Source organism: Pogona vitticeps, chromosome 4, assembly GCF_051106095.1.
Source record: "Pogona vitticeps strain Pit_001003342236 chromosome 4, PviZW2.1, whole genome shotgun sequence".
In the NCBI taxonomy this organism is placed as follows: Eukaryota; Metazoa; Chordata; class Lepidosauria; order Squamata; family Agamidae; genus Pogona; species Pogona vitticeps.
The window spans coordinates 156,171,577-156,195,503 of NC_135786.1; the positions used below are offsets into that span (position 1 = coordinate 156,171,577).

Consider the following 23,927-nt stretch of genomic DNA (forward strand, 5'->3'; position numbering starts at 1 on the left):
AACTCCCTCCCACAATAGGTCAGGCTGGCCCAGTCTTTACAGTCCTCCTGCAAGCAGTCAAAGCCCTTTCTCTTCAGGCAAGCTTTCCCTCAGTGACTGACTGCCTGAGTGGGTTTTTTATATAGATGGTTGTGCCTTACTGCCTTGAATGAGTTTTTGGTGTTGCTTTTGTTTACTGTCTTTTAGTGTGGCATTTGTTTGATCTTTTTTAGTATTGGTATGCTTACTGTACCTTGGTTCAATGATCTCTGACACTCTCTCCCTAGATGTTGAGCTGGATAAACGCATTGGGAAAGCAGCTACCATGTTCTCTAGACTTACAAAGAGTGTATGGCTTAATAAAAAGCTGATGGCATATACCAAGACCAGGTCTATAGAGCCTGTGTTCTGAGTACTGTACACTCCTGTACTGCAGTGAGTCCTGGACCCTTTGTGCACAGCAGGAGAGGAAGCTGAACACATTTCATATGCATTGTCTCTGATGCATTCTTGGTATCATCTGGCAGAACAAAGTTCCAAATAGAGTAGTCCTAGAGTGAGCTGGCATTTTCAGTATGTATACATTACTGAAACAGCGATGTCTCCTTTGGCTCAGGCATGTCATGAGAACGGCTGATGGTTGGATTCCAAAAGATCTCCTGTGTGGAGAATTAGCGCAGGGAAATCACCCCAGAGGGAGACCACAGCTGTGATAGAAGGATATCTGCAAGCAGGATCTGAAGGCCTTAGGAATGGACCTCAACAGATGGGAAACCCTGACATCTGAGCATTCAGCCTGGAGGCAGGTAGTGCATCATGGCCTCTCCCAGTTTGAAGAGACCCTTGTCCAGCAGGCCGAGGCAAAGAGGCAGTCCCGAAACCAGGAAAATCAGGGAGCTGGACAGGGGACAGATCGTATTTGTCCTCAGTGTGGAAGGGATGGTCACTCTCGAATTGGCCTTTTCAGCCACACTAGACGCTGTTCCAAGTCCTCCATACAGAGCACATAACCATAGTCTCTCGAGACTGAAGGATGCCTACAAAAAAGTAATAGTAATAGTAATAATGTGCCACTGTGACAATTCTAACTTATACTAACCTGCTCTCCCAGAGTTTTCTAGGTATAATTATTCATAGTCGTTTACCAGTCCCTCTGCTAGTGGTGGTGCTTTGGGATTGTGCAGTCCATCAGCCACATATGCTCCAGATGATCTTGGTTGTCCCCTCTCCTGAGTGGGCCTTCAAATTCCTGAGCCCTGGTTTCACTGCCAGGTGCCCCAGTCCCCTGAGCTATTTACACACATCTGGCTTCATTAACTGTGGCAGAAACTCTGGCTGCATTGTAATTGAGATGATAGCCAGCAGATGGCAGCAAAAGGGCTCCCTCAGCAATTCTTGAAGTCCCAGCCAAGCTCATAAGAATTGCTTAGCTAGATCCAAGGTACTGGAGTAACTCAACACCTCCCCTTCTAATCTTTTAGTGCTGCCAGCCAGGAAGTGTGAGCACATTTCGCAATGAATTACAGCAAGCTTTATATTGACGATTAGTAACTCTTTCAGGATCCCTCATACCATAAGATACAGTGGGGGCAAATGCGTCACTCCCTGAATTCCTATAAAACTGGCCAGCTCTTTATTCTTTACCAAGAGAAAGAACAGATATAAGTCTCCAAACCTTTTTGCAGATCAAATATCAGATCTGAAAATGCTTGCTCACTCTCCGTTGGACACATGCTCCATTTTTTCATGCCTACTTCTGTTGTACTTTTGGTGATAATCCAGTTTTCCAGAGGGACCATATTTTACATGGACAAGTAGTGAAAGGGGCCAGAAATGCTGGTTTTAATGAGAGATCCACACCCAAAGTACCTCAAAGAAAGATGGCTCTATCTAAAACCCATGAAAATACGCCTATGACAAGATGTTTCAGCAAATGTCTCTCTGCCTCTCCAGGCTTCCAATTCCCAACTCCCTGGGCCGGAAGGAATCAGTACATGAAGGTTTGCTGGAACGCCATACTGGTGGGAGATTCCACTGCAGAGTTGCTGACAGGAAATTCTGCATATGCAACTGGTAACAACCTGATTTGTAAGTGAACTCAGGTATGGAGAACCCTGATTGGACTGTGTGTTTGTGTGTGTGTTTAATATGCATGGGATTACATTTAAATCAGTGTAAGAAACAAAAAGCTATTCATAGTAAAACAAATTAAGGGACCTACTAGAATATCCTTGAGGTCAAATTGAGCATCTTTGCTACCAATTCTCTCACTTCTGCAACAGTTCATAAAAGATAGAATATTGGCAGATATGGCATCTCCTGATATGAGTGCTACTCATCTGAACCTCCTTACCCATTTTTTCCCCTGTAGGACAGAATCTGTTTCTTTAAAAAATCCTCTGGTTTATGAATGTGGGGTATTGTGCTTCTGTATCCTAAATTCAAAATACTGTGCCAGGAAATGGCATTCAAAATGCCAGGAAATGCTGCACAATATTGTGCCCATGTTGCCAACAGAAAAAAAGATGCTAAGGTTTACATAGTGAAGGGCAGCCTGAATGTTGACAACACCAATAGAGGTAGTTAAGATGTTTTACAGGGTAACTTCTTGTGCTCACTACCATTCACAAAGTGACGTCACACAAGGGAAAATCCCAGAAGGTGAATCACTTCTCATCTACATACAAAGCAATTGTCAGGACTGTTTTTTCAATATGAGAAAGCAGTATCTTCACAGAAGATCTTCCCTGGGCATGGTTGCCTAGAGGTAATCACGAGGCGATGACAGAGGTGGAAGCCATGGGCATGGCACAGCACTGAGGCCCTCTGAAACTCGCTCACAGCCCCAAATTCTTTAAGTGCCTAGCAATATCCCTATAATCATAATTCAATTACGTATTTAAAAAGCCCTATGGTTTATGAATGTGGGATATTGTGCTTCTGTTGTCATGATTCAAAAAGCCAGGAAATGGCTGATATTGCTGAACAATATCATGCCTGCATTGCCAGCAGCAAAAAGGTTGCCAAGCTTTACACAGCAAAGGGCAGCCTGAGTCGTGACAACACCAATGGCAAAAGTCAAGATGGCCAGGTTACCCTCTTCTGCTCACCATCATTCACACTTGTTGAAAAACAGCCCTGACAATTACTTTGTGTTTGGGTGAGAAGTGATTAGCTATTGAAAAAAGGAGTCAGCTTGTGGGATTTTCCCTTGTGTGGTGCCCCTTTGAGAATGATAATGAGCACAATTGAATTTTGTGGCTTTTTAAAAAGGGGAGTTAAATATATATATTTCATACACACCACACAAAAATTCCAACAGAAACTTACCTCATCTAGAATTATCCAGTGCTAAAGGATTCCAGAATATGAGCACATGATTTGTACTATTGTTACTAGAAGACATAAGCAAGAACCGCTGAGATTTGGCTGTAGTCCCTCTGTGCCAAAATATTTTAAAGGGGTGTTTTGGGTTTAATGAAATGGTGAGAATAGGTAAAACACATACAATTGAGAAACATACATACCCCTTAACCTCTCAGGTAAAGTAATGTTGCCATGCCCACTCCACAGAATGTAGACTAGAAAGCGATGTTCGGATTTTCCTAACCCTTTACGTGAGTTAGGCAAGGTGAAGAAGAAAAGCTGTATTGGACTAAAAGCTCTACAAACATGTTGTTTGCATATTTTTCAAAAGATGTCCCTTTGCCTTTTGAAATAAGAAAAGAGGAAGAGGTTAGAGTTAGCAAAGAAAGCCATTGGAAACCAAAGTCAAATCATGTGAAAGGAAGACAGTGAAGAAAGACAGGGGCAAAAATCAACTCATTTGCAATGTGGTGTTTGGAAGAGATGTGAAAGACAGCCAGAAAAGCAGAAGAGTGGGTGCTCAATCAAGTCAAACAAAAATGTGTCAGTTGAGCCTATCCTACCATGCGCATACAATAGAAATACAGAAGTGATCAGAATAAACTATATTGCTGGGGAAAGTGGGGTAGAGCAGTAAGAAAAGAGGAAGAGCTAACATGTGATGGGTTGACTCAATAGAGGAAGCCACAGCAGTGAGTTTGCAAGAACTGAGCAGAACTTAACAGACAAGACAATATTGTTAGGAGGGGGCAGTAGGAAGATAGAACAATCTGTCATGAGAAGCTGTTGGTCTGAAAGATCTGAGCACAACTGTTAATGACAGGACCTTTTGGAATTCAGTAATTCATATAGCTAGTCACCACACATCAGAAGTGACTCCATGGCACATAGCATCTTTGGAGTTTTTTCCCTAATTACCAGACAATGGTATAATGATAAGATGGGTGGAATAGGTATCAAGACCATCCCCAGCCACAAAGCCAAAAACAGTAATTTCACAATTTTTGTTCTCTGTTTTTATTAAAATATCTTTTAAAATATTTTACACCAGAAGTAGAAACTCTTTTTAATGTCTAGCCAGGAGAGAGTCAGAAATGTCTCCTGAGAGTCATTAAATTTGGTCTTTATCAGTAGGTCCAAAAGTTGAGATCTCCCTTTGCTGCTCTCAGACTTGCAATATTGTTTACATGTACAATGTCTGGTGAAAGTCGGGGGGGACTTTGAAATTATTTTTCTCAGATTTAGCCTAACACCCCCCTAAACTTGGATTCCACCCATTTTATTTTATTTTTTTTACTTTTTAAAAGAGGGGGCTGGGACTAACCATTCTCTTTCAAGTAAAGTAAGTTTGGTCTTTTCAATGTATTTGATTTGTTTTAAATCTGCAGACAAAAATGGTTGCTGATGTCTGCATGGGGTGGTGGTCAAATAGTTTCATTTTTAAAAATCATAACTTGGAAACCATTTGCCCAAACATTTCCAAATTTGGCATACAGCAAGACCAGACTATCTGCTAGAACTGTGCCAAAAACCAGCTTCAAAGTTATGCATTTTTGCTTGGGGTGCCCCCATTTTTTCATTGCCTTATGGAATGCTAATTTGCTCTGCTGTACAATATATCAAAATAATTAATCATTTCATCAAACAAACCCAAGATAATGATCTTTAACTTTCTGCGAACCCACAAGTTACATTGTATATATTGACAAACAGGAACTTGCAGCACAAGTAATGTGTGGGTTTTAATTTCCTACTAGTTTTTTCTTCACTTTCCTGTTGTTTTAACCGCTCATCAGATTGGGAAAGACAAAGACTGCAAAAGAAAAACACAACACCATGATTAGAGAGAGGTCCACAGAAAAGAGGTATCATGATTTGTACCATGATGGAGATTCTGGGGTTCTTCTGGTGCAGGTCATGAGGTCAGGTCAGAGGAAGGGCACACTGCCTCCAATCCTATGCAGCTGGCTGAAATCACATGTGCATTTCGGAGGAATTTACCAGTATTCAAGAACCTTCCCCCATGTCAGTTAATGAGCATATGCTTTTAGTTTATGCTTTTAGGGCTTTAAATGTCACTCCAGTTACAGTGAGGGAAGACATTCCTCAAGATGCATGTTCTGGATGCTAGCTCACATTATTCTTTCTCCCAGGGTGTTTCAATGGAGAAGGTTCAATGTAAATTTGCTCTAGTTCATCCACACATTTTTCTATGGGATATCAGTATGAGACCAGAATCAGTTTCTTTGTTCTCCTGTGTTCAGCCATTGGTTGCATCTCATTTTCTTAGAGTATAGGAAGTGTTGTCTTTTGTAGAAGAACATAAAGTCAGGAGCAGTTTGGCTTGGTTTTAGTATATGCAGTCACACATCATTAAAGGATTCTGGGGCTACCTCTCTGGCTTTGCACTCAACTTCCATTTGCTGATCAAAGTCCTGAAAAGATACTGAGTCATAGCTATGGAGTCTTTTGATCACATGGATAATTCTCCAAAAGTCAGTTTCCCCTTCAGATCTTCTCCCTCTAGTATGCTGAAGTCTGAGGCAAATGGAGGCAACCAAGTGTAGTATTGGAGCAGATAATATGGCTGCCTGGATAACTCAGTAAAAGGTAATATGGCTGCCTGGATAACTCAGTAAAAGGTAATATGGCTGCCTGGATAACTCAGTAAAAGGTAATATGGCTGCCTGGATAGCTCAGTGGTTTAGGTCTCTGGCTGCAGATCCAGAGGTTGGGAATGCAATTCCCCACTGTGCCTGCAGAGAGCAGAGCCAGCCTGTGTGGCCTTGGGCAAGCTGCACAGTTCCAGAAAAGGGGAATGGTAAACTACTTCCGAGTATTCTCTACCTGAAAAACTCTGGAAAGGGTAGCCATAAGTCAAAATGGACTTGGCGGCACATGATGCTGAGGAGGAGGAGAAGGTCATGAGTGATGGGAGGCAGGAAAGCAAACAAGAGCTTCTAGAGTTAGCATGAGACTGGAGTGCAGCCTTGAAAACCCTACCTATTGAAGTGCCTCTTTGCTTCCTACGTTTTCTGCTGTCATACATTTGTAAACAAAGCACTGTTACAAAGCTCACTACTCTCTCACCCCAAGGAAACTAAATTCTAGACCTGGAAGATTTTCTCATGTGCCAATTACATAAGAATAGTAATCTGGGTCCACAGTGAAACCTAGGCATTGCCTTGTTTACAAGCAAAAACTCTGGGCTTTGAAAAGAGAATGAGACAACCACATACTCCATGAATCGGCTTCATAAGAAAAAGAAAAAAAACTTGTACATCTTATTCACACAATGCACAAGTTTCTGAATCAGAATCAAAGCAGGTCTGTTGAAGCCACACCCAAAGAAAACGCTTGTTCATAGTTTGTGATAAGAATGCAAGCCATACTTCTCATCTTTATGTGCAAGCATGAATCATAGTTGCTCTGAAAGATCCTGTGAAAAGTTATTTGAAGGCCAGACTGTGCCTACTTTCAGGATTGCAGTGCTTCAAGTGAAAGTTCCTCATGGCTATTGTTTGAGAAGGAGACCACATAGGTGTGGTCAGGTAGATACAAAGAAGGCAGTATGTTGCAGACAAGATGGAATGTGGGCTTGGTGCTTACTTGTCGCTTAGTGACAAACAAACAAACAGTCCTCATGGAAAAATCCAATTCTGAAAGAACTTTTCATGCCAGATTATAGTAATCCAGTTTGAAAGTTGCAGCAAGAAACAGGTTTGATTGGATGGACATGTTCAGGATTTAGATTTTTTTTTAAAAAGAGAGAGCTTCAAAATATATGGGAATATAACCCAAACAGGTCTGAAACCAGTCCTGTATTATAAGAAATGTAATGTGGTGTTTTGTGGCAAAAGAAGAACGAAGACTTTCAAGATCTGAGGCAGTTCTCTCGAACCGAAACCGGTTCTCTGTTTTCTTTCAAAAACAAGGGGCAATGCTACACCTTCAGGTTTTGGCCATCCATTAACAAAATGGAAGGAAGAATTCCGTAGATCAGTAATTCACAAAATTGTTGGAAGTCATTCATTCTAGACCAGGGAAGGAAAACCTCCAACATGTGGGTCTCATCTGGCACAATAGGTCAAAATTAAGGTCACAGAATACACCAACCATTCCTCAATCTCTCCTACCCTTTGGGGCAGAAAAGGTTCCTGCTACCTCTGCCAAATTAATGATAGTGATTCCCCTGTGGACATCTTAGGATTTGATAAGTCAATACTTAAATAAGCTGTGTTGATTCAATGGGTTTACTCTGGCCTCAGGACTAATACTTGGATTTTGTTCAAGAGAAACTTCATTGTTACCTCTAACCTCTTAGAGAAGTGGTTCTTAACCTTTGTTACTCGGATGCTTTTGAACTGCAAGTCCCAGAAACCCCAGTCAGGACAGCTGGTGGTGAAGGCTTCTGGGAGTTGCAGTCCAAAACTCCTGAGTAATCCAAGGTTAAGAACCAGTGTCTTAGAGAGTCCCATTCAGGATTCAGCTGGATGTTAGGAATATTGACTGAGAGCAGATCATGCCACTTTCTCCACAGAGGGGAAAAGAAGCTAGCAGTCACAAGAGCTCTTTGGAATACTGGAATGGCATATATCTGTCTTCCTTCACTTTGTCCACACCATCTGTAGAAAAATAAAAGGGAGCAATCCCACTGCCACTTAGGCTTTCCTTGACCCAGGAAACATCAGGAAGACAGGAAGTTTACACTTACACTTTTATTCCCATTTAAGTGTGACTTGGAAAAGAAAATTAAAACCCATAACATACTTATTGGTCTGTTAGTCTTTGCAGAACCAGACTAGAGGTTGATTTAAACCAAATTTCAGCTTCCAGGACAGACTACCGATGTGCCTTTGGAAGCTCACAAACAGGGTAGGAAAGCAACAGATTTCAAAATATTCATCCTCGGCACTTGAGGTGTGCTGCCTCTCACTATGTTCAGACAGGCTTTCCCTTAATAATTTGGCTGTCTGAGTGGGGCTTTTAAATAAGTATTAAGCCTTGTTGCTTTGAATTTGTTTTTGTTGTTGATTTTGTTTGCCATTTTTAGCACAGTATTTATTTGGTTTTTAAGACTATTCATATATATACTGCTTTTAGCTTTTAAATATTGACTTCAAATGATGTAAACTGTCTTGGGTCCTTTTTAAGGTGGGGTAAAATTATTTTAAATAAAATAATAAATAAATAAAATGGAGCTGCCAGGAAGCCATCATGGCAGACAGCCATTATCACAAGCTTTTAAAAAGTCCTGTTTAAAAAGACCTTCAAAGGAATAAACCACACTGTGTACTATAGGACTTCTCTCTGAATTAATAGTCAAAAGATTGGACGGCACATATAATGTCTCACCTGAAAATGAAATGTTTCATTGTATAGGGACAATGATTTTACAGGATCAGGAAGTATTTGTTTGAGTTAATTCAGTCAAATTAAAAAGTGTACAATTTATGGTCCTCCAGATGCTTTTGGGCTACAACTCTGATCAGTCCTTCCAGCATAGTCAATGGTGAGACTTAATTGGAATTGCTGCCCAACAACATATGAAGGTGCAGAGGTTCCCACCTCTGACACACACATACAATTTGGGAATAGTTTACTATCTGTTGTATGAATCTGCTTAGGGTGAAGGGTTCAGTCTTAATACAAGTGAGTGGCAAGTTCATGGAATTATTGACATGTCAGAGAAAAATGTTGCTTCATAAGCTCTTAGTAAAGCCTTCAGTGATTCGTTCTGTAGCAATCCTACAGCATCACAACTTTCAGGCTGAGAATTTCAGTAATGATATCATTCTGCATCCTCTCTTAAAACCACATTACTTAGGATGCTTCAGTTCTTCCAAAGGGACATACCCTCTGGGGGGGAAAATTGCATCATACACAATGAGAAACCTGAAAAGTTTCTCTGGGAGTGGTGAGAAATCCTATATAATCATCCTGACTTGCATTTAGATATACAGCAAGGTGAAGAGACTGTCTGCTTTCATTCCTGCATTAAGCGAGGTATGTTCAGTTCTAATTTTTAGCAGTACCTGTATCTTGTTTTTCAGCTCCAGAATTGTTGGCTGTACCATGTGTTTTTCATTTGTTAATAGGGTAGTGCTGGAAAGAGACTAAACAGTAGCTTTAAAGTATACTTTTGTGTTTGTTTATTCAGAAGTCCATATTTATTCAGAATTCGGTCCTATTAAGTTCAATAAAATTAGCTCCTATGCATATGCATAAAACTGAATATAACTTCTACAAACTCACACTATAAAAGGTGCCATTGTGCCTTAAGTAAAACTAAGGATAGTTCATTACTACATGTTATATCTGATTGCCTAATAGAACAATTATTAAAATGATGGGTTTTTGTTATACACATTATATACAGACATACTGTATTGTGTAAATATATAAGGACCTCTCATTTCTTGGAAAAATGTAAGTGGCATGAGTCATTAAAGAAGTGTAACTGGGCTCAGAAATGTTCTGAATGTGTCTAATGTGGTTACACCTTTGTGAAACTACATTGTTCTGGTTTTGAAAGCCAGTGTGACGTAGCTGCTGAAATGTCAGATTTTGACCAGATGTGAAGAAAGCCCACATTTTTACTACCTTTCCCCATGTAGTTCTATGTGCAAAAGTGATCAGGTCATAATGGTTAAATCCATATTATGAAAAAGGTCACTGGGTAATTCCTATACACCAGGCTCCTGTTAAAGGGATATAAACCACCTGACCAAAGTTTTCTTCATGGGGCTGGATGAGATGACGCAGTTCTGGCTTCATAAAAATCCACACTTACCTATGAATTACAGAAGTAGAGGGTATGATGACTGAAAGAGAAAAATTAGATTTGTAATAAATTATAAACCATGTAAGGGGAGACCACACACTGAATGAATGAGGCAGTTGTGGGAGGGCATTGTAGCTCAGCGGTCACAAAGGCCTACTGGCGCAACCTTCTGGGATGCCCTGGACGCATGTCCTCTTCTGGGAACACAGTTCTCCATATGGAGGCTTGCCAGAGGCCATTCCTCCTTTTGAAGACATCCTTTGATTAAAATGCTGCTCACCTCTGTTGTGATTTAAAGAGAAAGGAGCATAAGGAGAGAGATCAAGGTACTGCAGCCCATACCCATACAGCAGACTCAGCAGGTACATAGGTCACTTCCTTCCTCATTTAAATAAGCCATGTCATAATTCTGTGTAAGTTCTAAAAATAATTTTGGAATTTACCCCTGTGCATATAAATTAGTAGAGCCAGCCTGTGTGGCCTTGGGCAAGCTGCACGGTCCCAGGGCACTGCCCCGAAGACAAGGATGGTGAACCACTTCTGAATATTCTCCACCTGGAAAATCCTGGAAAGGGTCTTCATAAGTCAGAATTGACTTGATGGTGAATTATTATGATTGATTTTATATAAATAAATAGCAATATCCATTTTTATGTAAATCAGTGTCCTCTTAGGTCTCCCTTTTTGGTCACCCTTCTCTCCAAGGGGACCAGAACTCAGTAGAAGCCTATCTATACAGAAGTAGATACTCCTGCTGGTGGGATGGATAACAGCATCCAGGGAGCCACATGGCTTAAGGGAGAAGACCAAGAGCAGCACATCCACATTGCCTCTTTCAACACATCAGCTCCCTTAATTCCAGTGCGTTTGCCCACAAATACAACTCTTCTAGTAAGAGTTAATGTGACCTGGAAAATGTTGGACAGGATGCAGAAGAGTATGTAAGTGGCTTAGCTGGGTGGAACTGAAGGATTAGAGAGTGGATCTGGGAGAGTGGTTATTAGAAAACTATTGGGAAGGGTGAGAGGCAAGACAAGACTTGACACAACAGGTTCTAGGGAGTGGACAGGTAAAGTAAACGATGGAATGAAGGCGTCAACAGAACAATAGCTAAGGCAATATTTCTTCTGAGGAAGCCCATCCCACCACCACAAGTACATGGCCTCAGAGATGGGTTTTGCTTGACAAGAAATACACCTTTCTGGTGTATCTCAGAAAGAAACATTGACAAGCATTCTGACATTTAACAAGAAAGAAACTATGGCAAGCATCCTGGCATTTATGAATGCTAGGCTCAACAAGGGCATGCATCTCACAAGGGCTAAATATAAACATGCTGTCCTACTGGGACAGAAATAGGTGGTAATTCTTGACTTGATCCTTTTATGTGAGCAAAACCAACACAGTAATAATTATGTACTGTGGAATTAATTATGATTTATAGCAATCCTTCCAGGCTTTCTAGGTACAGATTTCTCAGAAGTGGTTTACATTCTTCTAGGGGCACTCTGGGATTATTTACCTTGCCCAAGGCTGGCTTTATTCCTGGGAAGTAGTAGGAATCAAACCCCCAGTCTCTGGCTCTGTAGACACATAGCTAACTCTCTGAGCTGTTCACAATTTCCTGCTGTCATTTGCTAATATGTAAAGCAAAGGAGTAATGCTCAGGGCTAAGGAAAGCCAAATGAATGCCCCACATCAGTGGAGAGCACATACTGCTTTACCACTGAATTTCAGTTGTGTGGCATGAGGAAGATCCCTCATTATCCATTTAAAAGTGTATGCCAGGATGGGTACTTGCCTTCTCATAAAGCAGAATCACAGTGTCCTGAGTATCAATGATTGGGAAATGTTGGCTTGGCTCATGTGACAGCTGCAGCATAAAATACCTAATTACTATATTTTATGGATGCCCAGTGTGGTCGAGTGGCTAGAGTGACAGACTAGGGCTCTGGAGGCCTGAGTATGAATCCCTGCTCAGCCATGGAAATTCACTGAGGAGGTTTAACTGGTAAAACCACTCCATGAATATCCCATTTATCTTGAAAGCCCTATTAGGCTCAGTGTAAGTTGGTTCCAACTGGACGGCCCATAACAAGAAGAACCATATTTCATATCATTAGAACTTGATAACCCATCAAGCTCAAGGCAGCCTTTGTGTCTAATTCCTCCTCTTCATGTCATCCTTACAACAATTCTGCAGAGTAATTCAGATTGAAAGAGAATGGCTAGTCAGCATCATCCACTGAGCTCATCCAGAATCACAGCCTGCATCTCCTTACTGCTAGTCCAGTCTTCTAACTATCACTCCACTGAAGTGGAGCATCCATTGTGGCTGAAGCTCAGTGGTCAAGTACATGTGCTGTAAACTAACTAACTAACTAACTAACTAACTAACTAACTAACTAACTAACTAACTAACTAACTAACTAAATAACTAAATAAATAAATAAATAAATAAATAAATAAATAAATAAATAAATAAGTAAGTAAGTAAGTAAGTAAGTAAGTAAGTAAGTAAGTAAGTAAGTTCCATTCCAGGCATCTCCAGATAGAGATGGGGCAAATTCCTCCATGAAACTCTAGCAGCAAAGACAACTCCAAACTAGATGCACAGGTGATCTGAGTTAAAACATACCAGCTTCCTAATATTCATTTCTCTAACTACTTCTTAGCTTGAATCATGCTGAAATTTCTTCTGACTTGCCCAGTTCTCTACAGCCCATGTTGCAAGAACACTTAGTATGTATTGGGCAAGTGAAGACCATAAGTCATCATGGTGAACTATTGGGGACCCAGTCAACTCACACAAAAAGCATTGTCTGCTTAACATCCCAGGTCACAGTCAATATACCATCATATAAAAGCCTTCTGACAGGGAAAGACTTTAAACCACACTAGTGACACACAATGCCACAAAACAAAAATACAAGCAGGCCTATTTTGAGGTCTCGGTGATGGATTTGTTATTCTGAATTGCTTATCTTTCAGACCAGACAAACTGTTTATCTGAAATTTCCAGAATCTTTTGTCAAGAAGGAAAAGAGCTTCTGCAATGTTCCCTCATGAGCTTATAAATAAACAGTCTGTGTTATATTTTGGCCCTCTGCACTAGGTCTAAATAGCATGGAGGCACTCAGCGCGGCCAACGTGGGATTCGCCATTGATTTCTTCAAGCATGTGTGCAAGACTCAAAACCACCAAAATGTCCTGGTTTCACCATGGAGCATTTCCTCTATTATGGCGATTATATACCTTGGGGCCAAAAACCGTACTGCAGAGCAGATAGCCAAGGTAAGCGTTGTGCTGTTCATTCACAGTGTAAATCTTTGAAGAGAGGGCTGCCATTATGAGGGATAATTGTGGCACCTACCATGTGAAAGAGATCTGTTTGTGATTATAGAAAAGTGTTTCCAAATTTTTCAGCGACTGGGGTTTTGATGTTTTTGTCTGTTTTGATTTTTTTTAAATGGAGCTATTTCAGACAGCATTCAAAAGTAACATTTTCCCCCTTCTAGCACTTTTTAAAAAATGATAAGATAACTGTATGAAGTTCCATATGTAAAACAAACAAAATCAAACCCAGCATCTTGGCTTTTTAGTTGGTCCTAAGAAAGGTCTTGCCCAATTATGGATCCTGTTTTCCGTTACACAAACTGGTTAGGAACTGGCAAATAATGTTTCTGGGTGAGGAATCAAGGTACCCTTTTCCTTTTAACATTGCATTGTGAAATACAGGATTGACTGTCATTAATACCTTGACCAGTAGCTGTGTCTTAACTGAAATATGAGCCAGGCAGGTGTAAAGGATTAAGCCGTGGAGCACTACATGCATCCAGCATCTTTTTAAAATCCAGGTTTCTGGTAGGGCTGATCTAAGATACTTTGTTGTCGAGTGAATGGACAAGATGGACTTTTCCCTTGTTCCGTGTCCAGGAGCCAACTAGATTTGAGTTGGATGTTCAGTGAGCAGAATATTGTTTGCTCTAATAACTGCAACAGATCTTATAGAGCCTGGACACAGGAAAATATATTTGCATCAACATCTTCCAGACTGGTCTACCATTACCTTAATCATCTTATGGTACCAGGTTTGCATCTAGGAATGAGTTTTTTGGGTTACACCAAGATACAGTGGTGCCTCGCTAGACAATGATAATCCGTTCCACTGAAATCACTTTTTAACGAAATCATTGTCTAGCGAAAAGCATTTCCCCATTGGAATGCATTGAAACCTGTTTAATGTGTTCCAATGGGGAAGAATCATCGTTGTCTAGTGAAGATTGGCCATAGGAAAGCCGCTTTGCAAACCGCCGATCACCTGTTTAAATCGCTGTCTTGCGAAGCTTAGGTCCCAAAAACACCTGTTTGCAAGCATGGAGGGAGCTGTCAAAATCGTCGTCTAGTGAAAATCAGTTTTCGAAGCAGGGACCAAACATTGTCCAGCAAAATTCCCCCATAGAAATCACTGTTTTGCAAATTGCTATAGCGATCGCAAAAAGCCAATGTCTAGCGACAAAACTGTCATGCAGGGTAACTGTCTAACAAGGCACCACTATAGTTTTACACAGCATCCTTTGTTGTTGTTGGCAATTATTCAAAGTGATTTCATTTACAACACATACAAAGGCAACAGTGTGGTTCCCTCTGTTACCAGACTAAAAGGTGTTGGGCAGCTACTCCATCTTGTCCTTTCTGTTAGGAAACCCTTTCGGAAAACCAAGGAGAGTGACAACATGAAGGCACTGTCATTGGAAACCCCTGTTAGGTGAATGAGGCATGGTGACAACATAATACGTGCTTTATCTGGAGACCGTCCAAATGACTGTGAGAGAACATGCAGCATACTATATTGATGTGATTTTGTATGCCTCTTTCCTTGCATCTATTCCCATTGCAGGTGCTTCACTTTGATAAAGCGGGAGGAAATGAGACTGCCCGTCGAAGAAGACATCCACGAGTCTATTCCAAACTAGAAGAGCTTTTGTATAACCCTTGCATCCAAATTCCAAAGGTGACTTACTAAAAACAGACTATATCTCAGATAAATATGAGTTAGAAAATTAAAACATTATTTTTAACATAATTCTTGCCTATTCTTGAACATTTTTTAAAAACTGTTTTCAATTACTCTCACCCTCCTACATTAAATTTACATTTTAAAAGGACTAAATTGCATGACTGCCAGGTTTTTTTTTACAAATTTTTCTGAATTTAGACCTTTGAGTAGGGAGAACAGGGCCAAGGGAATTGCTCTTACATGGTTATAGGGCAGAGCACTTAGAACCAGAACTTGCATTTTTTTTAAAAAGAAAAAAGGAAAAGGGAAATACATTTTTGTTACTTTGTGAATAGCCAAACTCCCATGACCAAAATCTCTCTCTGTATTGGAAGCAATGAGTACAGTGTCACATCAACATATTGCAATATTCTCAATTGTTAGGCTACTTATTAAAAGTAACAAAATTGGTGATGTTGTTACCTGCAAAGTAACATGTTGCAGACAAGACTGTTACCGCTAACACATTATTTCCAGTCTTCACTTGTAATACCTCTTCCATTTAACAACATAAAAATTTAAAAAAAAAACTTCCTTCTAAAGCAAAAGTATGCAGTCTACAGCTAATATGTTTACTTTTCCTGACAAACAAACTTAGCTCTTGTGCCCAAATAACTATCTACCTAGGGTTTTTTTTCCGTGAGAATAGCAGACACAGACAGAACATAGACACTACTAATACAGGTATCAATAAATATTCCAGATAGAAGACAGTAGATCAGACTTGCTGATCACCTCTGCTGACCTGGATAAAACAATGAAATGGGTGTGCGGGTATGAGTTAGGTATATCTCTTTCTATTAAAATTTAACCGCTGGATAGCTCAGTGGTTTAGGTATCTAGTTGCAGAGCCAGAGATTGGGAGATCGATTCCTCACAGTGCCTCCTTAACAAGGGGCTGGACTCGATGATCCATAGGGTCCCTTCCAGCTTTATATTATATTATATTATATTATATTATATTATATTATATTATATTATATTATATTATATTATATTACATTACATTACATTACATTACATTACATTATATTATATTATATTATTTAACAGACTCGATACAAAAGTCTTAGAGCTGATAAAAATATTGGCTCTAAGACTTTTGTATCAATAGGCATATTTCCTCTGAAACTAAATATTTCTTGTTCACACTCTCTAAGAATTACATTAACAAGCATGCTTATATTTCTCTGGGTTGACTCTGCATTCTGCAAAATAATGAAGGAGCATTGTTAAGATGGTCATTAGAATAACTGTGGACATAGATACTGAAGGCCTCAGTTGCTTGTTTATTTTGTCTTTTGTTTTGTGTCCTAAAACAGAAAGAAGGAACATGTGGCTTTCCACAATGTTGTTGGACTGGACCAACACCAGTGCTAGCCAACACAGCTAATGGCAAAGCATCCCCAACATCTGGAAGGTCACATGTTTCTTGTGCCTGCCCCAGTCATAAGACATTCTGTCTGTCTTTGGTCCAAACCAGAGATTTCCCCATCAGCCTCTATTATAACTGAGGAACTGTGTCATATACTGAACTGCTGCAATGAAGGACATTGTATTTATTTATTATTTATATATTTAATACATATTTATCTTGGTTTTCACAAAAAAATTTTCCACTAAAGCAGTTCTTAATAATTAAAACTCGGTACACAATGCTGAAATCAGCATTAATGACAATGAAAGTATCGCAGGCTATTCAACAAGTGGGGAGCAAAAAACTGCCAGAGGAGGCAAAATGATTTGCTAGTGGCTAGTTGTTGATATGAATATATGGTCTATGCTGAGTCAACCTTTAGCTGGCTACCTGGGACTGAACACCAGGCCATGAGCACAGTTTTGGCTGCAGTACAGCAGTTTAACCGCTGTGCCATGAGGCTCTTCAGTTACTCCTTCCCCAACCCTGATCTAAGAGAGATAAAGGAGAAATACTGGGGTACAGAACAAAATGCTGCAAGAAGTGATGGAGAGGTTATGATATGAGTACCATGTAGGGGTTAATCAATGCTGCTTTTCTCTTAAGCTTGAGAACTCCGTTGAAACATCAGACAACATCCATTCAAGGTTCCAGGCACTTAGCAAAGAAATCAATCAACCCACCAAACATTTTTTGCTTAGAAGTGTCAATCAACTTTATGGCGACAGATCAGTGCCTTTCCAAAAAGTGAGTGGCTTTATTTTATGCAACCCAAAATGGCTTAATATTGTAGAAGGATTTGTATATGTGAGCTCTAGAGCTATGCATGATGGATTGTATCATTTTGCAAGGTCCATTCTCCTGTGACTTTTGAGTTTGAGACTTGAAACCCTGGTTTTCCTGCAATAACCCTTTGTTAGAAGAGGTACAACTCTTAATTCTTGTGTATGTCTTAATCAGACCAAGCATTTGGAATATCTTTCTCTGTTTCTGATCCCTAACTCCCTGTGAGGACAATATATTGTATAAATTCACTGGGTATGAGTGTGATCCATTGTGATCTATTTCCCAGTGATTACACCACACATGGGGAAACGTGCTCCAGTCTGACCCTAATCATGCCTAAGTTGTAGGGCTTCTACTTTTGGGAGCCAGGCCGGAGCGAATCCCTGGAAGGGTTGCTTTAAGGAATACCATTCTCTTTAAAGCAATCCTTTGTGGAGCCATCAGGCAAATGTCTTGGAAGCAGTTTGATTGCACCATATGATAGCGGTCTGGACACAGGCAAATACAGTTTGGATTGTGCAGAAAGCAGGTGCAGGTTGGCTGGAAACACATCATAACTGACAAGGAAATGTGACGAAGTTTTATGGGACTTGGCAGAAGGCTATTGGCCTTTGGAGTCACCTGACATCCACAAGAAGTAAGGCTGCACTTGTTACATTGCTCTCTGTGGTAACATCATGAATAAAGCAGTCATTAGTTCCCTCCTTCAGCAAGGAGCCATGGCAATGTGCAGAGTGACTACATGTTTGGTTTTCAAGAGGGCAGTTCCCTATCAGAAGTACTGCCAAGGACAAGTTTCAAGCCTTAGTTGTGGTAGGAGGAGAAAGAGCAGTAGGGGCTTTAAAATTCCTCATCCTTGTTACCCACTGAATTGTAGACTGATTAGAAGGCACATTCTTCCTGTCATTGTGAAATATGTTTTATTTCTGTTTAAGATGTAGCATTTGGTTATAAGGTTGCATGCATGCATGCATAAGAATTAATATGGAAATATTTGCCTTCTGCTTTTTCTTCTGCTTTGGAGATTATTTTCTCTCCTTTTTTCAATAGTGAGATCATATCCACTCTACTAGTGCATTATAATACAGTATTTTGTGCTCTGGTGGTTTCTTCAGCATACTTAAGATGATCCCTTTCTGGGATGATTTCCATAATGTAAATATAAGATTGGATAGATATTCTGTCTTCTCTTGCATATAAATACAAAAAAAAATGTGTAGGATTAAATTTTTACCATATGGAATTAAAGTCAAGAAGTTGGTAAAAACATGCAATAACAACAGTTGAGATTTTATTCTACTACTCTAGATGTAGCTTGTAAAGATATTATGAACATCACATAGATATTTTGTATCTCTGTTTGGCACTCATTAGCATGGATATAAAGCAAAATAGTATAAAAATTCACTTTCCCTTTAAGGACTTTTTACAGTCAGTGAAGGAATGCTATAAGGCAGAGCCACAAACAGTAAACTTCCAAGAAGCTGCAGAAGAAGTTAGGAAGAAGATCAATTCCTGGGTTGAATGCCAGACAGAAGGTGAGCTCAGCATGGTTCTTCTGCCTTTTACTAGGCCAGGAAAGAGACCTGGAAATAGAGAGCCCAGAACAGCATGTCAAAGATCAAAAGAATATATATTGGTTGGTGGTGGTGCAGTCCAACAACATTGTGGAAAGCCACGTGTTCCTCCTTCCTGTTTTAGGACACGAAACAAAAGACAAAATAAACAAGCAACTGAGGCCTTCAGTATATATGTCCACAGTTATTCTAATACCATCTTAACAAAGATCATATATATATACTGCTAACACCACAATGCTATATATACTGCTAACAGTATATATACTGCTAACACCACAATGCTTTTATCTCTTGGTTAGGCAAAGTGTGGTCCTTCAAATGTTGTTGGACTGCAACTCCCATCATCAAGGAATAGCTTTACCAGTTCCACACCTCTAATAAGTTTCCTTGTCTGAGCAGGGATTTGAACCCAGGCTCCCTAAATCCTATTCTGTCACTATATTCAAATCCACCACACTGGGTATCTTAAGAGAGCCACTTCAGAATATTGGCAAATTAAACATTTTCTTGGTTCTTGATGCAAGGATTGCACCAAATGGCATAGTGGACCTCCTTGCCACTATATTTAGCTTGATCTGGCCCAAGCCAAAATGGGGCTGTAGACACACACACCCTAGGTGCACCTTGGGCTTGATCCATCAGCTCTTATTATGTTCTTATAGGAGAGGCAAACCCACAGAATACTCCTACCAGTAAAGTCCCATTTTAGAAGTGATTATTTCAAAAGCAGCAGCTGTGTTTCCTCGGATGAATAAAGTTATAGAAATATAACCATGATTTCTCTTCTCTCCTTCTCCGGAAAGGTAAAATACAGAACCTGCTGAGTGAGGGGTCTGTAGATTCACTCACCCAGCTAATCTTGGTGAATGCGCTGTACTTTAAAGGAAACTGGGCAAAGACATTCAAGAAGGAAGATACAACAGACCAGCCTTTCAGATTGAACCAGGTAAGAATTGCATTCAAAGGAAATAAGGCGCTTTAGCTCACTATGTCCTGTTGCCCTATTTGCAGTGGCATAACTTATATCGTTGTGCTATGGAGTAATATAAGAAAAGGTTTCCTGCCCCAAAGATTCTACACAAATGTTTTTAAAAAGCTCACCTCTGTGTAAAATTCATGAAAGTAAAAAGTATGTGTGTTGTGTATTACTTTTCAGAGCACGAGTAAGCCAGTGAAGATGATGTTTCAGCATGATACATTCAACTGGAACTACATAAGAGAGCTACAGACTCAGATTCTAGAGCTCCAGTATCTCAGAAATGAACTCAGCATGTTTATACTGCTCCCTGATGACATTAGTGATGACGGCACCGGCCTGGAAAGGGTAAATACAAGCTTTAATTGTTTAGATTTTGTTTTTCAGAAGCATTTCTTTTCTCAGACATTCACTGGATTTGTTTTCAGTGTCTCCTTCTGGCAAATGTGGGAGTAAAAATGACTAAACTGTTAAGGTTATGAAAAAGAGATCTGCAAATCTGTCTAAACTGAAAGTGACCTTTGAAGTATTTCCACAAGGAAAATTCTTCCATACAAATGGGGTCATATATTGTATAAATTAGGAAAGAAGTAAAACTAGTAAAAATTAAGTTCATCCAAGAACAGAGAGAGGAAGGCAGGCAGGAAGGAAGGAAGGAAGGAAGTTGTGAACTTTCACTGAGATGTGGTTTTTTTTTCTGTCATGCTCAAACCACACTTCTCTACATCTAAAAATGAAGGACTTTTAGAGATGCCACACACACTTTTGATGGAAGTTGCCCTCAGGTTATTGTAGACTTTATATAACCATTTGAAGAAAACAATGTGATCTAGCAGACAGAACATCAGATTTGAGTGGATAGATCAGGCTCTCAACTTTTGCCCCATGCTCAGGAATTCTGAGAGCTGAAGAGCCTAAAAGGCTAAAAAGATGAGAACAGATAATCTCATCTTCCTCTGCATGGAGACAGATCCCTCCATATGACCTAAAACTTAGGATCTAGCTCTTTGATCTAGCTCTTTGGAAGCTGCTTTCCTGTGAGCTGGGGTGAAGTTTAAAAGTGAAGCATATAGCAGAGGCCAATGGTGTGAGACTGCAACAGATCCACACACTGCTAGGAGGTTAGTTCCTAAAACTAGAACCCCTACAATTGTGGGGATGTGGATGTAAGGGCTGCTATCCAGTAGTCTGGGTCCCACAGACTCTGAAAAACCCACTGCAAGTGCCCTCAGGACCACATAATGGGTTCTTCAGAGAAACCCATTTTCACATTGATTCCATCTTCCTTGAGATCCCATGCACTACGTTAGAGCTGTGTGTGTAGACTACAGGATAGCGTCTATAGCATTACAGCATATCTGCTTCTGGCCTCATTGGATTCTTTCACGAAAGGGGAAATGGTTTGATGGCAAGATTGGGATGGCAGGGAAGGAAGAACTGATGTCTTGACTTGAGCTTGAAACATCCCTTCCCTGTTGATTTATGCCAATAAAAATGCATGATATAAAAGATACAGTATATGTTTCTGAAATGGTCTTGGGAAACCATACTGAAAATGTAGCTCCTCCTAAGAACCTGGAACAATCTTTTTACACATACACAGAAATCATGGCTTTTATTCTATTGGACCATTTAGATCTTTAAACCTTGGATAAGGAACTTGTGACTCTCCAAGTGCTGTTGGCATCTATCTCTCCCCGAGCCTAGCCAGCATAGTCAATGCTGGGGATGATGGGAACTGAAGTCTTGAGCTCTCCCACTCCATTCATATTTGTACTAATATACATTTTTCTTTGTACCACCTTTTTGACATTTGTAGATGAAAGTCATCACCCTCTTTTTAAAAATCTCATGCTATGACATATTCACTGATGACTGTTGAAAAATATTTGACCTATTGCTCTAGAGGGATGGTTCCCGATCTTGGGTCCCCAGATGTTCTGGGATTAAAACTCCCAGAAGCTTTCACCACTAGCTGTGCTGGGAGGTGTAGTCCAAGAACATATTGGGACCCAAAGTTAGGAACCACTGCTCTAGATGAAAACAAGTTTATATTGCTTTATCACTCTAGGGGTCTGTATGTTTCCATTATCTGTCTGTCTTTAGCATTTTTTTCCACTCAGTCCCACTATATGCTCTTTTCAATGAGTTCCAGAAGTACTGATATTCAAACACAGTTGTACGTGTAAATTTATGACCATAGACACTTTTTCCCAACTGACCATCTGATTTTCTTTGTGCATTTTTTTTAAAAAAATATGCACAATCACAGCTAGAAAAAGAAATAACATACGAGGCTTTATCCAAGTGGACCAGCCCAGAAGAAATGGAAGAAGTTGAAGCGAATGTGTATCTCCCTAGGATCCAGCTAGAAGACCATTATGAGCTGAAGTCAACTCTGAGCAGCATGGGGATAACAGATGCCTTCAGCACAGACCATGCTGACTTCACTGGGATGTCTGTGGAGAAGGAGTTGGTTCTGTCCCAGGTTTTTCACAAGTGCTTTGTTGATATCAATGAAGAAGGCACAGAGGCTGCCTCTGGAAGTGCAGCTGATATCGTTGGGCGAAGCGATGGGGGTGCAGTTTTGTTTGCAGCTGATCACCCTTTCCTTTTTTTCATCAGGCATAACAAAACCAAAAGCATCCTCTTCTTTGGAAGATTCTGTTGCCCTTAAAAAAAATTACCTTTTTATTAGCCAATAGGAAGGACCTTGCAACAGGAGGAAGACAGGCTTCATGAGCACAGTCTGTCTAAATATGATGTTTTCTTCATTTTCCTGTATGGGTGAGGAATAGGAAGAGGCTACATATGGCTGCAGCTGATATGCTCAGCAAGATGTCAAGTCACTTCTTCAAAAACCAAACCAACCAAACCCTCAAACCCACACATGAGATATGGTGTGCATTTTATTCCCATGTATTTTTGTAAATTGCATTTTAGTAGAAATACAAAATATTTGATGCATCTTTCTTTTTATGAAGTGAACTTACTAATATTTTTTAAGTAACTCATGGAAGTCAGTGGACAATACAAACCTTTTCCTGTCATGTCTTTACAAGCAATGTATATATTGTATACCGCATATTGTTACATCTGGATTGTAGTTATATGTTTCATTATAGTTATTTTATTGTTTATTTATAATTTTTATTATTTTATTGTGTTGTATTTTGCAACTTTTAATATTGGAAGACACTGGGATTTTTAAACTAAAAAGGCTTGCAAAAATGATTTGAAATAAAAGTCACTTGACAATTTTTGTATGTTATGGTAGGTAAATACAATATATGGGTTTTCTATTTACTTAATTACATATACAATAGTTAAATAGCAAATAAAATTAAGTTCACACAATTAAGTATGCAAAAAAGCAAAGCATGCTGCTTATATGCCTCCCCATAGCACTTAAAGCACTCTTTGGTGGTTTACTCTCAGGGCTACACATTCCCCCCCCCCCCAGCAAGTTGGGTACTGAGTTAAATGACCTAAGAAGAACAGAAGGTGGAGTCAACTTTGAGCCATCTACCTGAGCTGAGGATCAAACTTGGGTAAAGAGCAGAGTCTTCACTGCATTACTGCAATTTAGCCACTGTGTCACGAGGCTCATTGCCAAATGTCAAGCAGCTATGGAATCTTAACAGATGAAGATTGAATGGGGACATGGAATTTCTAAACCAAATACTGCACACACTGTGTGCGTGGTGGGGAAATGTGTGGAACTAGAACACAACAACAAAAAGAGCCCTTCCTCTTGTGCTCTTCAGTGTGGCTCCTAGAAAATCTTAACTGGCTGCATATGTATGTTAACTAAGGGCTTGATGCTACCGAAAATAAAACCTGCTCTTTACTCTTCGCTGTTTCTTTCTCCTTTTTTCTTTTCACAATTGCAGACAGAATGTTTCTAAATAAATGAAACCACATCATGGCTTGCACAAGCGCAACACAAAACTAATGATGATTAAAGGTGTTTATCTGGG

At 39.9% G+C, this 23,927-nt stretch overlaps 1 protein-coding gene across 3 annotated transcripts; it reads left to right on the top strand.

The window, feature by feature from the left end:
* Positions 1-1,958: 1,958 nt before the first annotated feature.
* Positions 1,959-23,802, top strand: LOC110090624 (leukocyte elastase inhibitor). 3 transcript variants are annotated; one of them, XM_072998545.2, is made up of 9 exons: positions 8,203-8,220; positions 9,301-9,351; positions 13,245-13,423; positions 15,030-15,143; positions 17,212-17,352; positions 18,812-18,929; positions 19,775-19,917; positions 20,128-20,295; positions 22,220-23,802. In XM_072998545.2, the coding sequence occupies exons 3-9, from the start codon at positions 13,256-13,258 to the stop codon at positions 22,622-22,624; spliced, it is 1,257 nt and encodes a 418-aa protein (XP_072854646.2). In that variant the 5' UTR covers positions 8,203-8,220; positions 9,301-9,351; positions 13,245-13,255; the 3' UTR covers positions 22,625-23,802. The 3 variants fall into 3 exon arrangements, with proteins under 3 accessions (XP_020669995.3, XP_020669997.3, XP_072854646.2); XM_020814336.3 differs by lacking the exons at positions 8,203-8,220; positions 9,301-9,351 and adding an exon at positions 1,959-2,067; XM_020814338.3 differs by lacking the exon at positions 9,301-9,351 and having other exon boundaries at positions 8,129-8,220.
* Positions 23,803-23,927: the final 125 nt, after the last annotated feature.

What these genes read in the sequence shown, in the direction of transcription:
- LOC110090624 (XM_020814336.3), top strand. Translation starts at nt 1,974, where the DNA reads ATGAAGGTTTGCTGGAACGCCATACTGGTGGGAGATTCCACTGCAGAG. An exon ending in CTTGCATCCAAATTCCAAAG is followed by an intron (nt 15,144 to 17,211) that starts GTGACTTACTAA and finishes TTTTCTCTTAAG; the next exon opens with CTTGAGAACTCCGTTGAAAC. An exon ending in GGTTGAATGCCAGACAGAAG is followed by an intron (nt 18,930 to 19,774) that starts GTGAGCTCAGCA and finishes TTCTCCGGAAAG; the next exon opens with GTAAAATACAGAACCTGCTG.